The 26,174-nt window shown below is 44.5% G+C and overlaps 1 protein-coding gene across 1 annotated transcript in view; it reads right to left on the bottom strand.

The window, feature by feature from the left end:
* The window catches only part of LOC138284946 (baculoviral IAP repeat-containing protein 1-like), a 579,119-nt gene that overhangs the window by 217,740 nt on the left and 335,205 nt on the right, over window positions 1–26,174 (bottom strand). The window contains exon 13 of the mRNA XM_069224297.1: window positions 4,499–4,657. Within this exon, the coding sequence (XP_069080398.1) occupies window positions 4,499–4,657 (159 nt within the window). The remainder of the gene's footprint in view (window positions 1–4,498; window positions 4,658–26,174) is intronic.

Here is a 26,174-nt window from a genome sequence, read left to right as displayed (position 1 = left end):
AGATGGAATAGGAGGAAATCAGTACAATAAGGATAATGTAGATCGAACTAGAACATTTAACAATCAAGAAAGGTGGCCACAAAGCACTTTACGGTGTCTGGGTAGTTAAGAAAGCACCCAAGTGTTTATGAGTTAGGTATGCCTTATTCCTAGATGCTTTGCATGGGTTTTAGGAGAATGGCAGCAAATACCTGCAGATGTCACCAGGCCCATGGGGACTACTATGATTTAAAACTTTGTGTGATTATGCTCTGTGTGTCCAAGATTGATTGCTTAATGTGGTTTCTTGTCAGACTTTCTAGCTATGCTTCCAGGCAGAATCCCAATCTGAGGCCACAGATAGTCTGCCTGCAATGTTAAGAGAATGACGAAAAGCATCTACTTCAGCCTGTGCAAGCTTCCCTAGGCCATGCTTCCAGTTACTGTGGTCAAGAACTAGTGTGGATTGCCAGTTCAAGGAAATCACGCTCTTAGACAGAATCAATGCCAAAACCATGAATTTACTATGAGACAATGTTTTTTTGATCAGGGGTCAATCCAAGACTTACCAGTGGACAATGCAGGTATTGGCTACCAATCCCACCTTCTGTAAATCACCTCACAGAACCAGAACATATGGCTAAAAGAGGCATCTCTTTTGCCACAACTAGGGCAAAAAACTATCATGTCTGGGAACACGGCCTATAAGTGAGCTGGTGTCAGGTATGTACAGAATACAAACTTTAACTGTAAGGGCTTGAACAGCACATTCTTAGAAACACTGTCTATGTGGTAGGGCACGTGCCTACTCAATATATGTGATTTCTTCCCTTAAGCACTCCTCCCACTTGGCTCTCAAGATTGTCAAGCTTTTTTGCACATATCTCTGATTGACCTATAAAGTAACTGTGTGATGGCAGTGGCTCCATGTCTGAAGAATGTTTATTGTTCTGCCCGTTTCACGTACAGCATCCTAATTTCCCCATGTGCACCTCACCCCCCTCGATTGCGGATAGTGTGCCACAAATTGGACTCAAGAGAGCTCAAATGTGTTACTCAGTTTGTCAAATGCTAGGAGCACATCAGAATCATACTGCAGGTCCACAGTAGTAATTGTGTTTCTAGGCCACACTGTTGGGTCCACCACTGCAAAGATTTGGTTACATCAAAGAAAGGTGTTGGTTCTAGCAGCAATTTAACATGCTCTGTACTGGTAGGCAACATTGGAAGAGGCACCTTCTCATTTTAGGTCAGCACTGTGTTGGTTCTGAACAAGTGAAAATTAAGAAAACATGTGCTACCTTCATAGAGAGCCCAAATCCAACCAGGAAGCAGGTCATGTGCCTCACCTAACATTTAGAATGTAGTGTTGTGGGCTTACAACTCAGCTAGTAATCACAGTAGTGTCTTCACTTTCACAATTAGGTCAGGGATCAGGGTTAACAAGCTCCCATGCACCTGTGGCGGTCTGTATGTCTTCAAAGCTGATCCCTGTCCCAAATCAGTAGAGCCCTGTGCATCAGGTGCATCAGATGCTGCTACAGCTATAATCTCACTGCACGAGGAAGAGCAGGGAGTCCCAGTTGCTTCAAGTGTGAAAAGAGAGCGGCGTGAATGGACAGGTTGCTATCCACCTTGTGATCAAGTACCCTGTCACCTCTTTTGCCAATTGGAGTCCAAATCCTGAACAGCATACCTTGAGGAGGTGGCCCCTTCTGACAGAGCAACACTATGGCCCTCATTCTGACCTTGGCGGGCGGCGGAGGCCGCCCGCCAAAGTCCCGCCGTCAGGTTACCGTTCCGCGGTCGAAAGACCGCGGCGGTAATTCTGACTTTCCCGCTGGGCTGGCGGGCGGTCGCCTTCAGACCGCCAGCCAGCCCAGCGGGAAAGAGGCTTCCACAATGAAGCCGGCTCGGAATCGAGCCGGCGGAGTGGAAGCTGTGCGACGGGTGCAGTTGCACCCGTCGCGTATTTCACTGTCTGCGCAGCAGACAGTGAAATACATGTAGGGGCCCTCTTACGGGGGCCCCTGCAATGCCCATGCCAGTGGCATGGGCACTGCAGGGGCCCCCAGGGGCCCCGCGACCCCCCCTACCGCCATCCGGATCTCGGCGGTCCGACCGCCGGGATCTGGATGGCGGTAGGGGGGGTCGGAATCCCCGCGGCGGTGCAGCAAGCTGCGCCGCCGCGGAGGATTCAATGGGGCCGCGGTACACTGGCGGGACCCCGCCAGTGGTGCCGGTCCGACCGCGGCTTTACCGCCGCGGTCGGAATCCCCATTGGAGCACCGCCGGCCTGTCGGCGGTGCTCCCGCGGTCCTCCGCCCTGGCGGTCAAAGACCGCCAGGGTCAGAATGACCACCTATGTGCCACACTGGTACTTCAGACCTAAGCAACATGGCCACCCTGGACTGCACGGTCCACCTTGGCTTAACTTAGGGTAGCCCTCCCCACCTGCACATCCCATCCCAGGTCGAGGAATGGGTGATTGGCTCGGATCCAACATCATGCTCCTGTCAGGAGTCCTTCTATGGCAGAGAGCAGTGATAATGGCCAAGCTGACACTCTCACATATGCTGTGCCACTCCCCACTGCTCCACTGCCAGTCAACTGTCCGGGATCAGCTATCTCAAGACAGCACAACTAATCCACTTTTGCCTCCGGTTCATGTTTACTACAGAGGATGGATCAGAGAAGACTTGAAAGAGATCAGCTGGGATGGTCCTGCACAGTAATCTTTCACCAGCAGATAATCACCACTAGGCTTCACAACTTCAGGGTCTAGACTCCTTTGCTTTTCAAGCAGTATATTTTTCTTTGAGTAGGAGCTCATCTACTGAAAGATTAGGGCTAGCACAGCGTGTTGGCCACACTGTCCTCTTTGAAGCTACCTAATCTTATGATCAGGCTACTATGTACCTATCCTGGTACAGAAGAGTGGAACGCTTGAATTAATCACAGGCAGTGATGGTTAGCAAAAAAATGATGGGCTAGGATGCAGCCCAAACATTTCTATCCCATTGGACAGCTGAACATGCTTACAACATTGTTTGGAAAATGTGCTATCTTATCATGAGGCAACAACAACTTTTCCCATTAAAAAATTACCCAATATAAGCATGTAGAATTTTTAATTAATACTATTTTTACATTGTAAATTGCCATGGAGGCACTTATTCATGGGTGTAGCTTTCCATTATCGATACTAAAGCAGCCTCATCACTTGAATTAACCTGATTTTAAGAAGCCATTTAAGCCAGTAAAGATAAATAATGCAATTCTCCTTACCCAATCCTGCATCACTAACAATCACCACACAGTGCTTACGTTTAAAAAAAAAATAAGTGCCAGGACCCATGGCTTTCATAGGAGGCAACTGTGACCTGAATCGCTCTCTCTCTCTGCCTGTGCAGCCAAACGCCAGCACCACTGTCATCTGCTAACCATCATTCTCCAACAAATGTGTCCTTTATGTATATTGTATGTCACTCAAAGTTCTAAGAATGGCCTGGGCGATGTATTGCTATTTTAAATGTAAAGAGGAATTATTTTTAAACACCCCTCTGCTCCACTTTGCTGAAAAAGGGAAAGACAGCACCACCACGTGGTGAACTTTCACAAATAAGTGCCTGTGTTGAGAAATAACCAAACAACAGCACAAATTAAGCACTGTCACCAACAATAGGAAATCCACAAAGTTCCTGATTGTGTTTTGATATATACTGTGACATCATTCACTGGATAGCCCCTTTTACTTCATCCATATACACTATGACCATCTGGGGTTGTATTACATAATTGACGTGAGCAGCAGCTTTCTGAGCCCGTGGGAACCTTAGTATTACAGAAGGGGCTGCAGGCACGTGCGCATCTTCTTCAGTGATACAGATTACACCTTTGAACATGTAGCACTGGCACAATCTCAAGGAGGCATTTTCTCATTTGCAGTGGGTGTGGCTTCATGCACATGAGGGAACCTTTGCCTGTGTGCCTGTGCCACGTTACAGATTGGGGCACAGAGGCAAAGGAGCAGTTACGAGGCATACTGACACACAAAGAGGTGATGCACAGTAACTAGAAGCAGAATGGGGCACTTCGCCCAGACATAATATGGGCTCAGGAGTTAACCTCTGACCTTCTTTAATCCTCTGTTGCTGCTGTGGACAAGAGATCGGCGCGCTCTTTTTTTTCAAATAGCTCACTAAGAAAAACACCACTCTCACTCCTGTGCTCCACGTAAAAGATGGACGAATTTGTATTGCGTAGCAGCTGAAGGGAATGATAGGGCCTTTGTGTAGTATCCGTAGTTGCATCGTCATGACTGGGCCAATTTGTAATATTTTAAAATAGGTGCTATTATTTGAGTGAACATCTATGTGAAGCATAAACTAGGATTTTCTTCACTGCATATAAGCTCTACCATTACAATTGTGGTTCTAACATATAATTATTTAAATATTGTTTTTAATCGTTCTTATTATCAGCATACATAAAATGACAGAGGAAGCAGTGTTCTTACCAAGGGGGATTATTTCTTTGTGCTGAAAAAACCTTTTGAGTCTGATTTCCTCGAGGTTCTCACAGTTTGACAGCGCATTGATCAGCTCCTCAAAATTGTAAAACCATCCGCATTCCAGATGAAACACTCTGAGACTCTTGCAGGTCTGAAGACATTCGACTGTAAAAGCAAGCATGGGGTTGTAAGTCATGGTGCACCAAGCCGCAACGAGGAGCAAATTTCAAAATGTCACCCAAGGACCAGACCGCGCAGACGTCCTTCAAGCTACATTTACGAGGCATTTGCACATCCAAGCTGGATAGAAAGATTTCTCTGCTTGCAAATTACTATTAGTGCTGAGAAAATTTCACTAATATAGTGGAAAAGAGGTGAGGAACCATTGTCCCAGGACTGTGGCGGGGGCGCGGCCTTGAGGTGGTTTTGAACACCCATAGAGCGAAACTTTGTGCTCAATGCGCCATAGGTGAGACACCCTCAAGCTGTTGTATACGAAGAGGACGGACTTTCTACCAAGTGTGGACCCCAGGTCGCTAAGTACAACGTAGACAATGGCAGGGGGTCAAATTTGCATCCGATTTATCCACCTAAGGTAGTCACAAAGGTGAAATAGTATAACAATTAGCATAGTGCAATGGTGTTTGATCAGTGGCCCTGTGGTTCATTAACTATTACACTATCTCACTTATATGTAACTATTATCTTAGGTGGATGGATCAGTGGACACATCTGACCCACGGAACCATTGTCTACTCTGTACTCATGCTGGGTGTACACCCAAGAATGACATTTATCTTAACACTTTTGATCTTACAGTTTCAGATCAGTCACCTTTCCCTTTGCACGTTTTAACACTCATTAGATTGTCATTTATCGGCCAAAGGGGAGACAAGGAAGCCCTCTGATAGGGTTTCCAGGGGGTCTGACAGGGCACAGGTTAAAAGGCAAGGGGCAGACCAGAGCACCTGACGGACGCAGCACAGGGGGCAGGAAGAGCACGATGCCAGAAAAAACACACAGGCTAATAGGCTGGCAGGAGACCCACACTGCACAAGGGATCACAGGAGGAAGACAAGTGCTGTGCAGGGGCTGTCTGGCTGTAAACAGAGAGAAGTATAGTACAGGGGAGTGTTGGGCTGGGGAACTGAGCACAATGATAGGTTCAGTAAGTGACCAGGAAAAGGCGTGAGTGGGGCACGCTCTAGACAGAAAACGACTAGCAAAAGATGTGGCTGCGGATTGAGAAAATGAGTGATCCTTAGGAAGAGGCTGAAAGGACGGTGGCAGGGAGTAGGTGGGAGAAATGGAGGAGTCTCTCCCAGTGGTGGCTCCTGTCAATAAAAAGTGGTGGGGCAGTGCGGGGGAAAATAATTTAAAAAATTATAATGTGCTTACCTGCCGCTCGCTGCCTCGGTGCTCCTCTGCTCCCGGCAGTCCATGGGCCACACTGCACAGGCTCCCAGGCTCCCCACCCAATCCAGATGCTGCTCTCATGCTGGTAATGCTATTAGTCAGCATGAGAGAAGATCTAGGATTGGGCTGATTTGCTGCTCACATAGGGACAGGGAGACTGTGCCTCTTCTCCACCAGGCTGTGCAACACAGTTCGGTTTGGAGAAATCTAAGTGCGCATGTCGGTTTGGCCATTGTCAGACAGCTGGCAAAACCGACATGCGCACTTGCAGCACCCACCACTCCTTCTCCATGCTGATGCTGCTGTCCGTAGAGTATGGCCCCACCTTGCCCTAGACATGGCACAGCCTCAGCTCAATCAGTGAAAACATAAAATGACAATAAAATTGTTTTATTATCATTTTATTTTTCATCTGTTGGATCTCAGCAGTGGGGAGATGCTCCTCCGCTACAGCAGAGAAGCCGCCGCTGGTCTCTCTGCCACATAACAAGTGGCCTGCGAATGTCTGTGTTTCTACTGGAACCGTGCAGATGTAACAAGCGCCATTTGTAACATGCAACCTCTCTCTGTGCACAAAGTCTATGTGATACTACATTGCTATGCTTGTTTTCAGTTATTAGCTACTGTTATTCACAATGGTATTCATACTTTTAATGCATACACAGTTAAAGTACGGTAATATTAGATATTCAAGATGCACATGTATTAGACAGATGCATAAAAATAGCAAGCACAGCACATGAGCACACTCTCCTACAAATTGTGAGACTAGTGTTCTCACTACACGCCTCCACAACAAAAGACACCTCATTCTCCCTGTGGAAAATAATACAAAAGGAACGATTGTGCATGCATTCGGGGAGTACAACATAAGCATCCAGGGAGCTATATCTCAAGAATGCCCAGCATCTTTCTGCGGACTCTCCAGGTCAAAGGATGTATTCAGTCTGATCAAGGTTTGGATCTCTCTCTGTCACTTCTCATGGTAGGACACCTTCTCTGCTAGTAATTAAGGTTAGGATTCTTAGGAAATATAATTAGTGTATACATACAATATTTGGGTTCTTTATTCTGTATACGTTCTTCATGTTCACTATTGCCAATATGACTGTGATGGTTGCTACCATTTTGCTAGATATGTTCCATACTAGGTTAGTGAACAATAAAGCTCCATAATCTATGAACCAGATGCATACACATATCTGTAAGTAATGGGAGTTGGGAAACATGCAAATGAATCTGCAGAAGTCTCAAGCAGGGCTCTGTGTCATGCCCAAAATGGGCCCTTCTTCTAGTATAATGTAAGGGAATAGTTCATGTGCTCTGTGCAAGCAAGTGTATATCTTCATGGTCTGGGGGCCAAGAGAAATCTCCCAGGTGTGACCAAGTAACTCTTGATATGCATCAAGGTGACACATAAGTAATATACTGGCTGGATTCGAGAGGTATAACAGAAGTGCATCCTAGGAGATGGGGCAGATGTACAGTCTCTCTGAAGCAGGTCAGCAGCTGAAAGACACTACGTGACAACTAAAGCTCGTCAGCTACAGGCTCAGGTGCAGAGTCACAGCAGTCAGTGGCACATGAGGCTCGGCGGAGGGAAGACTGCATGAGTTCAATGAATCAGTCAGTATCGCCGGCACAGTGGCAGAAATCTGAGAAGACTTGTTAGACCTTTCACCTTTCGTGTATCTAGCAATCAGATGCTTCACAGTAACAAACCCACCTAAACCAGGGAATAGTCATGTAATACTATACTGGCAGAAGAACAGGTGACTGTTTTGTGAGATTTATAATATAGCAGAACATTTGGAAGGTGTATGGCATTTGCATCCTTTGGCAATTTCGGAGGTGTTTATTTGCTCACAGCAATGTAGTTAATACTTGTTTGACTTCTTTGTATAATTTATTAAACAGCATAAATTGGGGGGCGGGGGTGGGAGCAAAACATTATTGGGGTATTCATCAGTTTCATAACACCTAATTTACCAGGACCAGTTGAAGATGCTTCATTTTTCTACGTTGTTGTTGGGGGTTGCTTTTATATTGCTAGCTCGATTTGTCTACCCCTTTTAGCTTACCTGTCTGCTGGCAGTAGAACTAATGAACCCAACATATACTGAGCTTTGGAATCGTCCCTTGCTCCCTATTTGACGTCTTTCTTTATCTCAATATCATATTCCTGTTTTCTTCCCTCCCTATTTTTGTTTTTGGACTGTCCGAGAAGCAATTTAGTCTTATTATATATGTATTTTGGAATGCTTTTAAAAAAAATCAAAGATGCTTACTGTGTATTCATGAGCACGGTGTTTATCTTGGGGTCCCAGGCTGGACCTGTGATGCCAGTACTGACTTTGCCAATGCTTAGTAAAGAAAAGAAGATTCATAAGTATTTTACTTGTGAACTTTACAATGGTAGCAATGGAAATGATTAACCACGCATCTCTGGAAAAGGTTTCTAGGCTGTAGTTCACGAAACAATAATGGTTAATACTATCCGAAGATCCTCGTCCACTAAAACCCATCTTGCATTCTCATCAACCATTATTGAATGAAAAGGAATTATTGACAAAACACGTGTCAGCTGTCTCTTTTCAACTATGATTTGTCTGGACACACCTGACATCATTATTTGGCTGCTAACTACAACTGCTGGCCTTCTTGGCCCAAGGATTAAAACACGGGTATTACACATTATTTACCGTGAAAACGCTTGTGTTCACGTACAGAGATTGTAATGTAACCTGTCTGAAAAAAACATAGGAACAAGTTCCCTCCTAAAAAACCTGATGAACAGGACCTCACAGTCAATCTCTACAACTTTCTAAGCTCACGTTCGTAAATTTCACTGATTGTTGTTATTCTCCAGGTGAGCTTCAGTATTTTATTGTCCCAGGGTTCCACATCGTGCAGAGTGCTGAATGTAGTCGCTATTGCGATTAGGGAGTCGTAAAAATGGTGGTTGCTGGCATTTTGCTCTTATGATACTTAAGAACACATATCGTATTGTGAATAATGATGAATTATTTTCACCACCCGCATACAGGCTATAGATAGCCATGGTATCATGAAATTGTTGTAAGCAATTTCCATATGCTTGTGTTTGTGTTCCTAACACAAGATCCTGAAGGGGCAGACAAGTGGTGCCATCTTTCCTGGCAGTCAAGTCACATTCCCTCTAGCAAGTTTCATTTGACTGTGGCAATGGTGCACCTACCCTTTACACCCTATGAGTTAATTACGTCCAAAACCTGAACAAAATGGTTGTTCTAAGTGCTAGACTCATCAAAATTCATCACAACTTTTTTGGTGAACGCATATGCCTCTTAAATTGGTTTTTAATCTGCATTATTGATTTTAATCATTCCTGATCGTTGTGTTTAAAGTGTTAATCCACAAAAATGCTTTTTCATATCAGGTTCGTATAGCATGTTTGAAATTAAAGCTTGAAATCACCAGGTTTCTTTGTTATATGTCACGTAAACATAATGTAAAATGTTCTTAATCCTGCAATCTGACCGATTTTGAACCATCATCTTGAACAGGTGTGTTTAGCTCTAATATCTAAGTTTACCTGGGGTGGAGGTTTCCTAAATATATCTACTTAACATTAACATGTTTATTTACAAGTAAGTAACAGATTTCTTTTGTTCAGTCATGGTCTAATATCTAGAGGAGGCAATGTATGAAGTGGAATAAAGTGATATTGCTTTGGATTTTCGAGGCTTGTTGAACTATACAGAGGGTGCTTAATTTGCAAAAGAAAAAGTGCAGAGCCCAAGGATTTGTTCAGAAGCCTGCGGCCGGCACTGCTGAACGTCAGCTAGCCGAATACCAAGTCTGTGTAGTCATCGTTGCACCTCAGGCCTCTTTATTTACCTACCAAATCCTTGCCCCTTTAGCTCACTCTTGCATGTTCTATTCACTAAGTGCCAGTCCCCAAAAATGAGTGTTTGGGGCTGCCCCGCCGCCACCAACTCAAATTAGGCAATGCAGACATCAAAAAGTTGAGAAGAAATGTGGCAACATACAACAGGCAGTTGACAAAATTCTGATTTATTTAAATAAATAATTTTAAACTGCAAAATATGCACTTCAACTTCAAACCATGTAATTAGAATATGGAACAACACAGATTACTAAAGTCATTAATAACCAAAACTGCCAAAGTTTAAACTAAAAATTTCAAGTAAAAGCGACTAAAGTAAACCAAAACACACATTTGTTAATCCAAAAGGTCTAGCATTTAGGTCGGGTCCCATTTGAGCACACTATTTGCTGCAGGTTTGTACAATATTAGCTGTATCACAGGTCTTAATATATGTATAATTTGTGCACTAACTTAATTGGAGTCCATGATGGAATTCCTAGGGTTGATAATTTAGGCTTCTATTTGCTTGACTATGTTAGCCTTCTTTCTGCAGGCTAAGATTCCATGTGATCAATTGTCAGACATTTCTGTTTGGCACATTACAAAGCCAGTGAAGGATTGTTCTATTTCATAGTGTCTAAAGATCTTCTAGCAGGCCACCATGTGCAGGTTCCATGCGAGGCAAACTAAAAGGCACAATAGATCAGTCTCTGTGTTCTTTCTAAAACAAATAGGGCATTGTCTTATGTCCTGTGAAGCAAAAGCAGGATCCAAGCATGAGGGGCCCTCTCTTGCACTTTAAGCCCTAATGCTTGAAAAAGTATGACAGTCCATAGCAATAGGGGTGGAACAAGCAGACTGGCTAGTTTCTGGCAAGTGATGTTGAGGTATGTCACTTTTACAACAGTCTTTTTGCAACTTCTTACCTTTACAACAAATCTTTCACAACACACAAGCCTTTACAATGCCTACCTTTAGAAGGCATGTATGCAGGAGAAGGTAAGTATCTAGTAGTAAAATGAATATTTTAGGGTACAGGGGCAGGAATTAGTAAAGGGAGGTAAGGGTTTTGTATGGTTCAGGGGCCGATAGAAATAAAGTGAAGTAAGGGGCGTTTTAGGGATCAGGAGTGGGTGGATGATAGATAGTCATCTTTTTGCCCTGTTCACCCCAAGTTTTGTTGCTAATTGGTGCTGATGGTAACTGACTCTGATTGTGCCCTGGGCCAGTGCTATGTTAAAACACACACATGTAGTAGAGTACACTAGGTATTAGGGTAACCTTCCAATTGGCCTGACAGACCCTGTGAGTCCCTAGTATATAATAGTCCAAGGGGGTACAATCTGCCTAAAATCCCCTAGTACATAATAGGGCATGGAGATTAGGTGCCCAGCAGAATGTCTGCACCTGTTTGTCTGCTGTGTGCTTTGTCTGCTTAAAATGCAGGCCTGCCTTGCAGCCTGTCTTTAAAAGTTCAATTTATATTATTGCATGACAGCCCCTATAAGGTCCCAGTAAATAATATGGCAAGGGGGTGCCAACTACCTGTAAGACCCTAGTACATAATAGGGCATGTAAATAGAGGGCCAGCAGAATTGCTGCTCTTAGCAAGTGGGCACTGCTGGAGGTTTTTGGTCATTTTTAAATGGAGCCTGACTCTGCAGACTGCATTTACATGGAAATGGTGTCCCAATTCGACTTTGCTGCTATGAGCACTTTAAATGTGATGATCTATCTTATTTTCACATATTAGGTCTCCCCTAGGTGTCCGGAAAGGGAGGGGGTTAGGAATCATGTAACTATAATCAAAGGCCCTAAAAAGATGTTTTATAAACCCTGGTGATGGAAAAACTTGTCATTTCATTGTTCCTCCATTGTAGATACTGAGTTCCGTAAGCTATCACAGCAATATTGAATTTTATTGCAAGTATAGTAAGGAAAAGCGCTGAAAAGTCATTCAAGGACTTAAAAGATTTGTTTTGATAAATCCAGCAATTTGACATTGGTGAATTTTTCATAACTTGTACAGAAAATAAGTTATAAGGATTTTCTTTCTGTAAGCCAAAATCAATCCAGCCTTCTGAAGGTCCCCTCTGATTGGTCAGTGCAAACAGGATTAGCAGAGCTGCTTTGATTAGGTGATAGATGGTGTCCAGGTGAGAGGCTATCTGGTGAAGGGCAGCTCTGCAGCTGCACAGGAATGCCAGAGCAGGGGGAGGGGTAAGAAAACTTCAAGCCTCAAAGGAGAGCAGGACAGGCAGAAAATGTCAGGTCACCAACCTCCACCTTTCAGCCAGATACCAGGCTTAAGGAAGTAATTTGCAGATATCAGGAGGAGGAGAGCTATGGAAATGAGCCACACTGGGGGTTGGTTTAGTCAGCTCTGACTGCTTTGCTGCAATTTCAGCCATCATTGATTTTGGAAGAATGGTGCTTTGTGGGAGAGGAATATGCCACACTTTGGAGGAAGTGGTCATGCATCTGGGTGTCACCCTGCATTCTATTGGTCAGGGGTGCCCCCCTTCCTGAGGCCCAGGAGCTGGGAATAAATATGTGAGAGGTGAATAGCCTCTCAGATCTGCTGCCTGAAACTACAAGAGGAAGAAGGACTGCCTTGCTGGAATTCAGATCTGCACCCTTGGCCTGAACTTCTGAGTGAACTGCGCCTGCTGCACCATTCGGTACTGCAGCCCTCTGGACGGTGCCTTACTTTAAGAAGGACTCAGGAGTGGACACCCTGCAGCTACAGGTTAACAGAGCTTCACCTGCATCATCTCCAGCAAGAGTCCCCAGCCTGGAGAGCATCCAGTGGACATTTAGAGATTTGGCCAGGTGTATTGTCGGAATTGTGGTCCAACTTTCAAAGGACCACCCAAGAGATTCCAGACTGTCAGGAAACACCTCCAGAAGTTTGGAGACGTTTGGAGAATTTTGGTAAAGTTGGAGCTTTGTGTTTCTAAGCACTAGAAAGTGTTTATTCTTTAAAAAAACATATCTCCGGTTCCTTACATTGGAGTTTTGCTGTTTTGGTGTCTATTTACTCATACAAATATATCCAATTTGTTATAAATTGGTGTGGGATTTTTATTGTTTGTTGTGTCTCACTTATTTACTGTATTGGTGTCTTTGAATGCTTTACACTCTTGCCTAGTAAGTTAGGACTGTCTGCTCAGTTACAGCTGCCAAGGGTTGAGCAAGGGGCTAATTTACTGAGACCTTTACTGAACCTATATTTGCTCAGTGGACTTATTGTCAGTGGTAGGTTTATACTTACCACTACCAGTAACCCACTTTCCAACAGTAGAGGTAAAGGGAGGTACAGTTTTTTTAAGTTTCAAGGGCAGGTAAAGGTAAAGGGATGAGAGGTTTTTAGGATTCAGGGCAGGGAGAGGTAAACAGAGTAGGGGGTATTAGGTTTTCAGAGGCAGGAAGAGTTAAATGGAGGTAAGTGTTTTTTAGGCTTTAAGGGGGGGTAGAGGTAAAGGTGGATAAGGGGTGTTTAGGGTTCATGGATAGGTAGATGTAAAGGGGTGTAAGGGTTTTAGGTTTCAGGGAGGAGCAGAAATAAGGGGAGGTATGAATAAAAAGTGTATATGTTAGACATTGGGTCTCTAGTTCACAGAGATATGCGCCCTGTCCAAATAGGGACCACAATCCTAGTCAGGGTAAGTCACAATACACCCTAAATTATCCTGTGCTCACCTTCCGGTAGCAGGCAGGCTTAACGTAGAAGGCAATGTGTAAAGTATCTGTACAATAACACAGTGAAAACAAAATCAAAAAGTACTCCACACCAGTTTAGGAAAATAGATATCTGAATAAAACAAGACCAAAACGACAAAACTCCAATACGGACAAGTCAAGAAATCACTTTTTAGAGGTTTAAGTAAGTCTTAATCCATAACAATCAATGGATATATCTCTTTAGCACAAAGTACCTGCAAATAAAGACGCTGTAGGTCGCAGAGGTGATGAGGCATTGGAAAGTAAAGCAATGCGTAATTTTTTTTCGGCACAGCGGACGTGATGTATCGATTCTTTCCTCACAAGCAAGGTGATTGTGATGCGTTGATTTCCCGGCACGCAGCCTTGGTTTCCTTACTACGGTGTGGGATTTGATGACAAATTAACACCTAGGGACAACGCGTGGAAAATCCAAATGTGCTGTGATGAGTCAATTCTGCAGGTGTTGCATACATTTTTCAGCCGCAAGACAGCTGCTTCTTCGATTCTGCCAGGGTTGCGTCAATTCTTTCAGAGTGGTGGATATTCTCTCTTAGGTGAAGACTTTGATGGCTCTGAGACTTCTTAACAGGAGGTAAGCAGACAAGTCCTTGGAGATCACTTGTGGGAAGGCAAAGTCCTTCCAGCATACTCAGGGAGCAGCAGGCAGCAGGGCAACAAGCAGGAGAGCAGTCCTTCCAGAAACGAAGCCCAGATGAGTCCTTTGGGCAGCACTGCAGTCCTTCTGACAGAGTACAGTTGTAGGGCCAGAAGTGTTGGCTTTGAGGGGGTCACAGACCCAGTATATATACACCCAAATGTGCTGTTCAAGTGGAAGAGAGTTCAAAGAGAGGTTTTGAAGTGCAACAGTTCCCCTTTCAACCCAGTCCTGTCTGCCAGGAGATCTGTTGGGGGTTATCAGTCCTTTGTGTGGGTTCAGGCCACTGACCTTTGAAGTGTAAATGAGAGCCTCCTCCACCCTTCCTGCCCAGGAAGACCCATCAGTACGCAGATGCAGCTGGTGTCCTGTGTTTATGGCTGTCTGGGTGGAATGCACAAGGGGAGCTGTCAACCAACACAGACCAGACGTGGATTGGAGACAGGCTGTAAGGTGCAGAGAACAGTGAGCGCAGAAAACTGACTACTTTCTAAAAGTGGGATTTCTAAAATAGTAATGTTAAATGCAACTTCAACAGTAAGCAGGGTTTCTCCCTACCATTCCAACCATACCAAGCATGACAATGCACTCCTTTCAGATCAGAAATTACCACTCAAAAGTATATAAGTGAATTTTCAATGCTGACCTTTGAGAGGAGCAGGGTTCACGGTAGCGAAAAACGACTTTGAGAGTTTTTTGCTACCAGTTACCAGGACATGTGAAACTTACAAGTACATGCCCTGCCTTTTACGTGCATAGCACCTGGCCCAGTGGACTACATAGTGCCTACCTTAAGGGTGACTTATATGTAATAAAAGGGCAGCTTAAGGCTTGACAAGTATTTTTAAATGCCAAGTCAAAATGGCAGGAATTTGCAAACACAGGCCTTGCAATGGCAGGCCTGAGACATGCTTAAGGGGCTGCTTATGTGGGTGGCACAATCAGTGCTGCAGGCCCTCTAGTAACACAAAAGGATGATAGATGGAATGTTGAAACTTTTCAAACACTCACCCAACGTCACAGATCTGGGTTTAATCCATTGTTCTTTTGCTTTCCCAGGATGCTTGCTTCCAGTCCAGGGAGCACCTGACCTGGCAGTTCGGGCTGGAATGTTCCCATGGGGAACAGGGTCAAGACTGATTTGCATATACCTGGGTCCAAACTAGGGTGGCATGGTGAGCAAAAGAATGATGGAGTAAAACCCAGAGCTGTGACTGGGGGTGAGTGTTTGAAAAGTTTTAGCGCTCTGTCCATCATTCTTTTGTGTTGCTAATGTTGCCCTAAGTGGGATGGGTATGCCTAGAAGTGGGTCCCATGCTCACTGTGCCACTGGAGTCATGCTAGCCTGGCTGATGAAGGATGATACCTTAAAACTGTTGCCTGGCCTGGAAGTTCAGACTGGACTGTTCTCACGGGGAACAGGGTCAAGAGTAATTTGCATATGGCTGGGTCCAAACTGGAATGGCACGGCAAGAAAAAAAACTGATGGATTAAACCCAGATCTGTGGCTGGGGGTTGAATGTTTGATTTGTTCCGTATTCTGTCCATCATCTGTTCTTTTTGCAGGCCCACTAGTAGCATTACAAGCCCTGGGGACATATAGTCCACTTTACTAGAGACTTAGAGACTTATGGGTAAATTAAATATGCCAATTGGGTAGGAGCCAATGTTACTATGTTTAGGGGAGAGAGCACATGCACTTTAGCACTCGTCAGCAATGCTAAAGTGCACAGATTCCTAAAACTAGCAAAAATAAGATCAGAAAAATAGAGGGAAAATAAATAATTATAAAGGAGGAGTCGGGGTTCCAAGTATTCAAGTGTATGTATACGTGTGTGTGTGTGTGTGTGTGTGTACATATATATTTCTACTGAAAAAGCAAGGGTTACAGGGACATTATAGTTAGTTACTGAATTTACACGCACAAAACCATAGCAAGTGAGCTGTTACAGTTATTTCAAGTAACTATAACTCGTGCCCCAAGGTAACTATAACTCGCGCCCTCGCCATGCACAGTTTTCTCATCAATAATTCAGTTGCAAATGTTGTGTTCATAATATCAATGATGCCATAGAAGATGTCATCAATGGTGTAATATGTGGGCTGATTAGATGTGCATGGCACGTGTTGTAGTTATCTTGGGGCATGAGTTATGGTTAGTTGAAATAAATAGAACAGTCCCTGCAACCTTTGTTTTTTCTGCAAATTTCTATGTTTTTTGTTTAATGCAGGTGAGGGTTGGCTGCAGGGCCTGACCTTTGGTCAGACCCTGCACCCGACCCCCACATGCAGCCACCCCTTCATGTATCCAGCCCCACATGGTGCACGGCCTTTGGGTCTGTGGCCAACACCCTGTTGGCATCCAAACCTCGCAATGCACGGCATTTGACCGTGCGCAGCAGAGGTTGGCCAGAGGCCCAGCATCCAACCCCCTTTGCAGCCTCCCCACCCAAAGGCCGTGGCTGGGCGCAGGGCCTGTGGCCCGCATGCATCTAGTTCCACACCATGCACGATCTTAAGCTGTACGCACTGGGGGCAGGCCACAGGGCCTGCAGACAACTCCTGCAGGCATCTAATCCTGCGCCACACACCGCATTCAACTGGGTACGGTGGGAGTTGGCCCCAGGGCCACACCTACAGCGAGGCCCTGCAGCCAACCCACCCAGATGTACTTAGCCCCTCACATGGCCATTGGCCATGCACAGAAGGGGTTGACCTGCCAACCCCTCACAGGTATCCAACCCCGCGCCTTGCATGGCCAAAGGCCATGCACAGCGGGGGTTGGTGGGAGTTTGCTAGACTTTGTAAGCATCCAACCCAGTGCCAGGTGGAATTGCATACAAAACACCCTTGCTCTGCCTTGCATGAGTAGAAGAAGTTGGGAGGATTTGTCTTGTACAGATCCTTCAACTGGGGCAGCTGCTATGTTTATATTTTCAAGTTCTTTCTGTGAAATGAGTATCGGCATCAGAATGGATTTTCACCTGCTTATTTAAAAAGAGTCCACAGTTTGGAGCAAAATGTCTCCCCAACTGGAGTACTTTCTACTTGCTAAATATTAAGTGCTACCTGCTTGGGTAAATGTATAGTGCACATTCTACACTACCACTGCATAAGGACTATGAGTTATTGTCTCCAATGAAAATGTGTGCCGGCTCCCTGCCCCCTGTGGGAGTCAGCATTGCTCTCGTACACAGGGAGCAGCTAAAAATGCTGCTCCCTGCATGCAGGAGCAATCATTTCATCTGGAAAACATATGAGAAGTCCACTTCCAGCGAGCGGGAGCAGTTTTCCTGCTAGACCTGTTGGGACCAGACTTACAGTTGTCAAAGCTCCCACCAAGCAAAGGCAAACTGCTGTCTCTCAAGGGTGGGCACCTCTGAAAACAGGTAGCTGGCCCTGGGGGGGTGATGGTCCCAAGGGCCATTAATAGCTCCAGGAGGGGGGACTGAACGGTCCCCTTTCTTTAGTTTGCATAGTTCCAGCCACAGGGAGGTGTTTGTCCCCGGGGCTGAAAACATCCCTAGAGGAGGCTGCGCACCTCCCTCCCTATTTTCCTTTAGCCTTGCCCCGGGGAAGCAGAGGTCCCAGGGCCAAATATGGCCAATGGAGCCCCCCTTCCCCTTTCATGTACGTTTGTGCCCAGGGGAGGTATTGGCCACCTTCCTGAGACTAACATGTCATTAAATGCAAGGGCGGCCACTCCCCCCCACCCCTCCAGCCCCGGGGACTGCCACTTTCTCGGGGCTAATATTCAAAGCAATGCAGTGGGCTGCCCAGCCACCGCACAGACTGGGGAACTAATATCTAATTAAATGCGGGGTGGTCACCCAACAACCCAACACCCCACAGCCCCGGGGACCACCACCTCCCTGAGGTTAAATTTAAATAAGTTAGGGGGACTGTTTGGACCTTCTGCTCCAGGAAACACCACCTCCCTGGGCTAATTGCAATGTTGGAGGGGGGCACCCCAGGTTACAGGGACGTTATAGTTTGGTTCTGAATTTACTTGTACAAAAACTTAACAAATCAGCAGTTATATTTAGAGTTATTTCAAGTAACTATAACTCATGCCCTAAGATAACTATAACTCTTGCCCCAGCCATGCACAGTTTTATTGTAGGAATCATTTTACAACAAATGTTACAGTGATATTATCAATGATGCTATAAAAGATGTCAAGATTGCTGTAATATCTGGGGAAATTAGCAGTGTATGGCGAGGATGCAAGTAATGTTATAGTTAGGTGAATTTGTCCAAACCAACTTTAACGTTTTGAACTAAAAAAAAAAACATAGAAATTCCCCCCCGATAGAAGCGCAAACTATAACTTGCATCACTGCCATGCACGGCTTATGACCTCACATATGACATCACCAATGGCATATTCTATGACATAATTTATTAGATCACTGATGACATCTCAAATAAAACCATTGATGTCATCATCCAAGCTTCATTTTCCTGCATATTGCTGTATAATTTACTATAGAATTAGAGGTCTGACAGTTAGCAGAAAACAGCTCAGGAGAAGATCAGGCATCATTATCACCAACAAAGAAACAACTCCCTTATGTGTTGAAAGCAAGCGTATATGCAACATTTACCCCAGAGCATACATTTTACATGTAGCTTAGTTCACATTAACAAGCAACCACAGATATATTTGAAACCCTCATTGAGTACAGTGTTTAATCTGCATACAACTGTTCAGAGAAAGCCAAAAACGTGAATCCCAATTCCAAAACAAATGCTCAACTACGGACACCTTTTACCTGTTTCTAACCCCTCGCAAACACTGAACCTACATTAAGAAATGAAGTTGACTTCAGTAGAGAGCTGAGTGCTGTAGAGTGTTTACGATATAGAGAGAGTTCATTCTATACCACATTTTTCGCTAACAGTGAAAATCTCATTAGAAATACACACAGGATATTCAAAAGAATCTACTAAGAATAGTGCACATTCTATGCAACAGTTGTCAAAAAAGACACTAATTGCTTAAAATAACCAAGATTTGAAGATGCTTAAGATCATACTAACTGCTCCCTTCATACTGTGGAGAAAACTTTACAAATAGCCCTTCTTCTGAAGCAAACCAAGGACAGGCACTTGATTAGGTTATTACCTGGTGCACCCACTCTTCTATGGTAAGTATACATTATGATGCTGACATGATTCTCTCTAATAACTAAAAGCTACTTACAAAAGTTAGTATTAGCTACGTAGAATCTTTCTCCTGTTGGAAACTTTTTCAGCAGAACCAAAACGTTGTGTGGAGCATAATGAATGCAATTCAACTGTCACTTGCACACAGAGTTACTCTTTAATGCAGACATTTAAAACGTGTTCAATACCTCCACACAGCTACTTTGCATTAGGAGCACATCCACTTTGTAAACACTTACATCCAAAACCTGGACCCAGGCTGTACAAAACTAGTTAGAAAAATATTATGATAGTTACCCGCCACTATGTAAACTGTCAAACTAGCACACTCATTGGATTATGTCATCAATGATGTCATTTGAGATATCAGTGATGTCATAAATGATATCAGAGAACATGTCATGAGTGATGTCATATGTGAAACCATAAGCAATGCATGGCAGGGGCTCAAGTTATACTTAGCGCCGCTTAACTATAACTAGTAAATTTCTGTGTTTTTCAGTTAAAAACATTAATGTTACTGACAAATTTCCAAATTCACCTAACTATAACGCTACCTTAATCTTTGTTTTTTTTACAGAGAAAAAAAATATGCATATAAATATGTGTGTGAGTGTATATGTATATATATATATATAACCTAGTGGTGGCCGCCACTAGGTATAGTTAGGACCATTTTTTCTTTAAACAGAGCATTGTTTGTTTTGTCAATAACTTTGGTGCCATTTTATGAATCTTTGTGAAATTTTTAAAACTTATACTTTGGTCATTTACGTCATTTAAGCTGCTGTCTTGAAAGTTTTGGTGATCTGTCAAGGGATGGGGGCGAGAAAAAGGGTGGGTTCCAAAACACTTTTTCCCCATTCTACGTCAACGGGATTTTTCAAATTTTTGAACATCAAACCCCTGAACAGAATTACACCAAGTGTGGCAGAAAGCTAGGTCTTGGTCCAGAAAGCATGCTGATTTTGTGTAAATCCATTCACTGGTTTTAGAGATACTAAAGGCTAAAAAATATAGATACCTGGGCACACGATTACTCCACAGATCCAACTGGCCCGCACTGTTATCTTTTTTTAAAATTGTTATTTTTATTACGTTTTCAACTAAAACAGATGTGCACCCAACAAAGACAGTAATGTGCCCCTTGTAGGGCAGTATTTTAACACAGGTCAAGACACATACACATATTAAAATATACACTTGAAGTAAAGATAGGGCTTATATTAGCATATGTAACCTGCAAAGGATAGTGAACAGACTTTACAGTCAGCATTGAGAGGTTGAGAAGTCAGCGTGCGGCGAAATGCCTATTGCAGTTAAAGCAGTATCCTGGGCAGCAGGGCGGTTGTGTACATGGGTGTCCATCAGCTCTGGATCATTCAGAGTTAGCAAGTAGTCTTGTAACGGCTGGCAGATATCTTTCAGGCGTGAAGTGGGGGGTTGTAGAGAGGCATATACTTTGCTTGTTGTGTCACAGTATATAAGGCTTTGGAGCCATGTCTGTGACATGGGTGGGGTCTTAGAGCCCCAATGCAGGGCTATCTTGCGTCTGGCTAGTAGGAGGGCTATAGCTGCGAAGTAGTTTGGAAATAGTCTCCACATAACCCAGCAATGCCATTGGGGATCGGGGTAACAGTGGCCTCCAACATTGATGTAAGAATAGTGAAAACATCCCTCCAGTACTTCACCACCCAGTCACAAGTCCATGTCAAATGAGCAAAATTTGCACTATCTACATTACATTTCAAACAAGCAGAAGATCAAATAGGGTCTAGTTTGGCTAAGACACTGGCTGTCATATATATTCTGTGGAGAAATGTGTACTGTATGAGCTTGTGCCTGTGGTTAAGGGATGCCGTACACACTTGGGTGCAGTATGCACACCATGTTTTATCTGATAGTTGATGTCCCAGCTCCGTCTCCCAAGACCCCCACACCTGTTGGTCCTGAATGGGGAAGAGCTTAAGACATGTGTGATACAGCTTGGATATTAAGCCAATGCTGAGTTCAGCAGTGATAAGTAGTGTGAGGGGTGGGAGGTCCTCCGGTGCAAGTGGATAAGAAGGTATAAGGGCCCACAGTGCCCTTATTCCTTCAAAGTGGCAAAGGACAAAATGGTCTATATATGTTGCGGTCAAGAAACAGACATCTTTAGTCCGCAAAAACACATGACCAGCAGAAAGAGGTCACCGAGGGTAGAAAGTTGGAGAGAGCAAAGTGTGTCGCGCCCCAGTTTTTCCTGTGGGAGCCAAGGATTCTTTCCCAGTGGAATCACCGATGACTATATCAGGTTGCACGATAGAAGGCGCACCAACCATCGCCACGCCCCAGCAAGTTGTCTGGACGTCCGTGAGGTCCAGAAGGAAGCCAGACGGGAGCAGTGATTGTAAGCAGGTGGGAAATGCCAGGTCGCTCTCCGGTATGGCGTATGGTAACTGGGCGTTGGTACGATACCAGTAGTATGCATAATGGCATTGTGTAGTTAAGTAATATAACTGAAAGGAAGGAACAACAAAACCTCAGTGTTCATATGGAAGTGTTAGTACCTCCCAGCGTATGCGCAGTCACTTCCAGGGCCATATCAATCGCGCCAGGAAGCTCTGAAGTGTAGTGAAAAATGAATTTGGAAGGGGAATTGGGATGTTGACAAATAGATATAGGAACTGTAGAAGCATTTCTATAAGGGTGACAAGGTGCGCCATGGACAATGGAAGACGTTTCCAGCTGTCAATTTTGGTGTTCAATTTATCCAATGTGGGCTGTAATTTAGTCAGAGTATTGTTCCCTGTCTCTGAGTATGTAGATACCCAAATAATTAACCTGGTCAGTGCACCAGGAGAGAGGAAACTCACATTGCACATGGGCAGCCACCTCCTTGAGGGGGAACAATTCCGACTTAGTCCAGTTAATACATAACTCTAAAAAGTCACCAAATCGGGCTATTTCTGTGAGCACCGGACTCAAGTTAGTGGCAGGGTGCCGGGTAAACATGAGAATGTTGTCCGCATAGAGGGAGACCAACAAAGGCCTGGCCTTGAATTTTAGTCCTCTTTTCAAGTGTTTCTTTCGTAGATGTCGTATGAGAGGGTCCTTAGTGATATTGAAGAGGAGGGGGCAGGAGGCAACTCTGCCTTGTTCCTCTAGTGTCAGGGAAGGTAGGTGTCAATGTGCCATTAATTCGAATCTGAGCAGTTGGACAGTAAAATAGTATGATCCGGGAGGCGAAGCCTCATGGTATGCCAAGTTTGTGGATGGTTGCTTCCAGGAAAGGCCATTCTAAAGAATCAAAGTCCTTCTTCACGTCTGCAGAGCAACTGCAGCCAGAACATTGGGGGACACTCTATGAAGGGCTGTGAACACGGCAAAGAGAGTGAGAGACGTGGATCTGTTGGGCACAAATCCACATTGAGCAGGCAAAATATTTTGATTCAGTAGCAAGGACAATAGGTTAGCCACCAATTTAGCCAGAACTTTGTTGTCAAAGGTCAATAAGAACAGTGGTTGGTACGAGCCGCACAGACTGAGGTCATTGCCATGTTTTAATAATAGATTAATCACTAGTTCCCGGAGCGTGGGCGAGAGCACCCCGTTATCCAGGGCCTCCTGGTACATGTCCAGCAGGTGGGGGTCAGGAGGTGCTTGTATGCCTTATAAAAGACACCAGTAAAACCGTCCGAGCCGGGGTGCCTTTGAGCCATCTAATGAATCAATGGCAAACACTATCTCTTCTATGGCTCAGATACGGCTGTTGCGCCAAGCTTAGCCATACCACAGCCACCTCTTCAAAATATTGCATTATTGCAGGAGAGTAGCCTGTTATGGGAGTGGTGTAAAGCTGTGTCTGCACTTCGGAGGTGTTCGAAGCCATAGAGCTGCCAGGCTGTTGTAGCTCGGGGATATAGGAAATCAGCCTGGGTGTCCTTAAAAGGCATGCCAGGGTACGACTCGGTCTGTTGCTCTCACCATATTGACGTGTCCTGGTGTATTTACCCTGGAATTTTGCCTCACGTTACACCAATTCCCGAAATTCGTCCATCAGGATGGCACAGGTGTGCAAGTGTCACCTCGCAGCCTGCAAGGTGTCTCCATGGTCAACGTCCTCTAGCACTGGCTCAACACGGCCATTATTCCAACGGATGGCTTGCAGAACAGCTAAATGCTTAGCTATGCTGATCCCTCTAATGTAAGCCTTAAAGGCATCCCACAAAACAGCTTTGGATGTAACTGAAGCCGCGTTGATGGTGAAGTATTCTGTAATAGTAGAACAGAGGACTGAGCGGAATGCTTCATTGTGTAGCGCCACGGGGGGTGCTCCACATAGTCTATGAAGGGGATGTGTAGGTCGAGACGGACTGGGGAGTGATCAGATACAATGCGTGGGAGATTGGAAATAGAACCGAGCCAAGGTTATGTAGTAGGCGGCATCAGCCAGAAAACTATGCGGGACCAGGTATCATGAAGGGTGGAATAAAGTATGTATGTCAACACTGCAGCAGGAGAGAGCTGCCAAGGGTCTCGTAGTGAATGGGTCCCACACATGTCTTCTAATGTTTTGAGGGACTGAGGTTTGTTAGCGGGATGCGGGACGTGTTGTCCAATCGTACGTCTTGGAGCAAGTTGGATGTAACCGAAGCCGTGTTGATGGCAAAGTATTCTGTAATAGCAGAACAGAGGACTGAGCAGAATACTTCATTGTGTAGCGCCACGTGGGGTGCTCCACATAGTCTATGAAGGGGATGTATAGGTTGAGACGGACTGGGAAGTGATCAGATGCAATGCGTGGGAGATGGGAAACAGAACCGAGCCAAGCCCATGTTGTAGGCGGCATGAGCCAGAAATCTTTGCGGGACCAGGTATCATAAAGGGCGGAATAAAGTGTGTATGTCAACACTGTACCGGGAGAGAGCTGCCAAGGGTCTCGTAGTGAATGGGTCCCACATATGTCTTCTACTGTTTTCAGGGACTGAATTTTGGTAGCTGGATGCGGGACGTGGGGTCCAAGAGTGCGTCTTGAAGTTGAAGTCACCCCCAATTATCAAATGATCCGCGGGTTCCGTATCAATGTGATTTTGGAGTGCATTAAAGAAATCAGGTGAGTCAACATTGGGGGCATTTATATTGAGTAACTCAATCCTACGGACAGCCAGGATGGCCCTCACGAGGAGATATCTACCATGTTCATCTATGATATTGTGCTGATGATGAAAAGGTAAACTTTAGTGGATCGGGATATATACCCCACATGAGTATGAGCTGTTTTTAAGTAGTATTGATGGGGCCCCACTGTTTAGAAAAAGTGCAGCTGGAAGTAGGTGACAAATGGGTCTACTGCAGAAACACAACCTTTATTACAGCCTGGATAGGTATTGTAGGACCTGTTTTCCATTGCATGCATTGTTTAGGCTTCTCATGTTCCAGGACACTAATGTAACATATAAGGCAGGCCGTTGCTTTGCCTGTGTATCAATCATCTGTAGGGGAAGAAATGGTACCTATGTGTCTTGAGAGTGTGCACATAACAAAAAAAAAGAAAAGCAAATAAATAGCATAACAATCTATATACAAACATTCCCACCTCTCCCACCCACACCTGCGAGGGAATGTCAGATGATACCCAAATAAGAACTAAAACATGACAAAACCATTACATCATATAACGTGGTGTCAACCATGGAGGGATGACAAAGCTACAGCTGGTGGCCCCCGTGTCGCAAAAGGTATGTGGGGAACAGTACATTGCCTTTGAGGAGCTAGGAGACCAGACCACTCAACACAGTTTGTCAAAGCGAATATGTTTGGGCACTGGGCAGGTTAGCATGTACAAAGAGCAGGCCCCAAAATTGGGGGGCACATGCAGCGCAGCCTTTAATGATCCCAATCTTGACTGGTCGTTGGAAACATGTCTTGGCTAGAAGTTCCAGGGGTATGTGTCGGGCATTGACTTGGCGACGAGCGAGCTGAATGTGTGGTCTCTCTGGAATGCTTCAGGTTTTGTACGAGTAAATTCGGGAACTTAACTATAACATACCTGAAAAGTTTTTTTTTTTAAGTGGATATATAAATATATATGTATGTTCACTGAAAAAACAAAGGTTAAAGTGACGTTATACTTAGGTGTGGTTATAAGATTTTACTTAACGTTACAAAAAAAATCTGAAATTTTATGAAAACATTGAAGGTTAAAGTGATATTATAATTATGTGTGGTGATAAGATTTTACCTTATGCTAAAAAAAAACCTTGAAACACCCTAAAAAAACAAAAGGTTAAAAACTAAAGTTAAAACAAAATACTGAAATTCGTCAGTTATAGTTAACTCAGCCAGGTATTATTTGGGCCCTTGCCATGCACTGCTTATCACCTGTTAGACCTGTCAGCCTTACTGTGGTCTCCCCCCAAACATTTTGCCTGCTTGCCATGTGTTGCTTCTGACTGTTTTTGTTGGTCTTATGACACTAGGACCTTTACCACTGCTAACAATGCAAAAGTCCATTTGTTTCTTTCCTAAACATGCTAATGTTGTTGTATACACAACTGGCATATTCAGTTTACATATAAGTCCCTTGTAAAGTGGTATACCATATACCAAGGACCTGTAAATTAAGTGCTACTGCTACTGGTAGAATGGCAGCACTGCCTGTGCCACCCACACAAGTAGCCCTTTAAACTTGTCTCAGCCCTGCCATTGCAAAGCAGGTGTGAGTAGTTGTACTGTTACTTAGACTTGGCATTTAAAACCCTTTGCCAAGCCTTAAACTCCCCTTTTATTACACATATATCACCCCTAATGTAGGCCCTAGGTAGCCCATAGGGCTGGGTGCTGTTTAAGTAAAGGTAGGAAAT

The sequence above is a fragment of the Pleurodeles waltl genome, chromosome 1_1, assembly GCF_031143425.1.
Source record: "Pleurodeles waltl isolate 20211129_DDA chromosome 1_1, aPleWal1.hap1.20221129, whole genome shotgun sequence".
NCBI classification, from domain to species: Eukaryota; Metazoa; Chordata; class Amphibia; order Caudata; family Salamandridae; genus Pleurodeles; species Pleurodeles waltl.
This window is presented reverse-complemented; position numbering and strand designations above follow the sequence as displayed.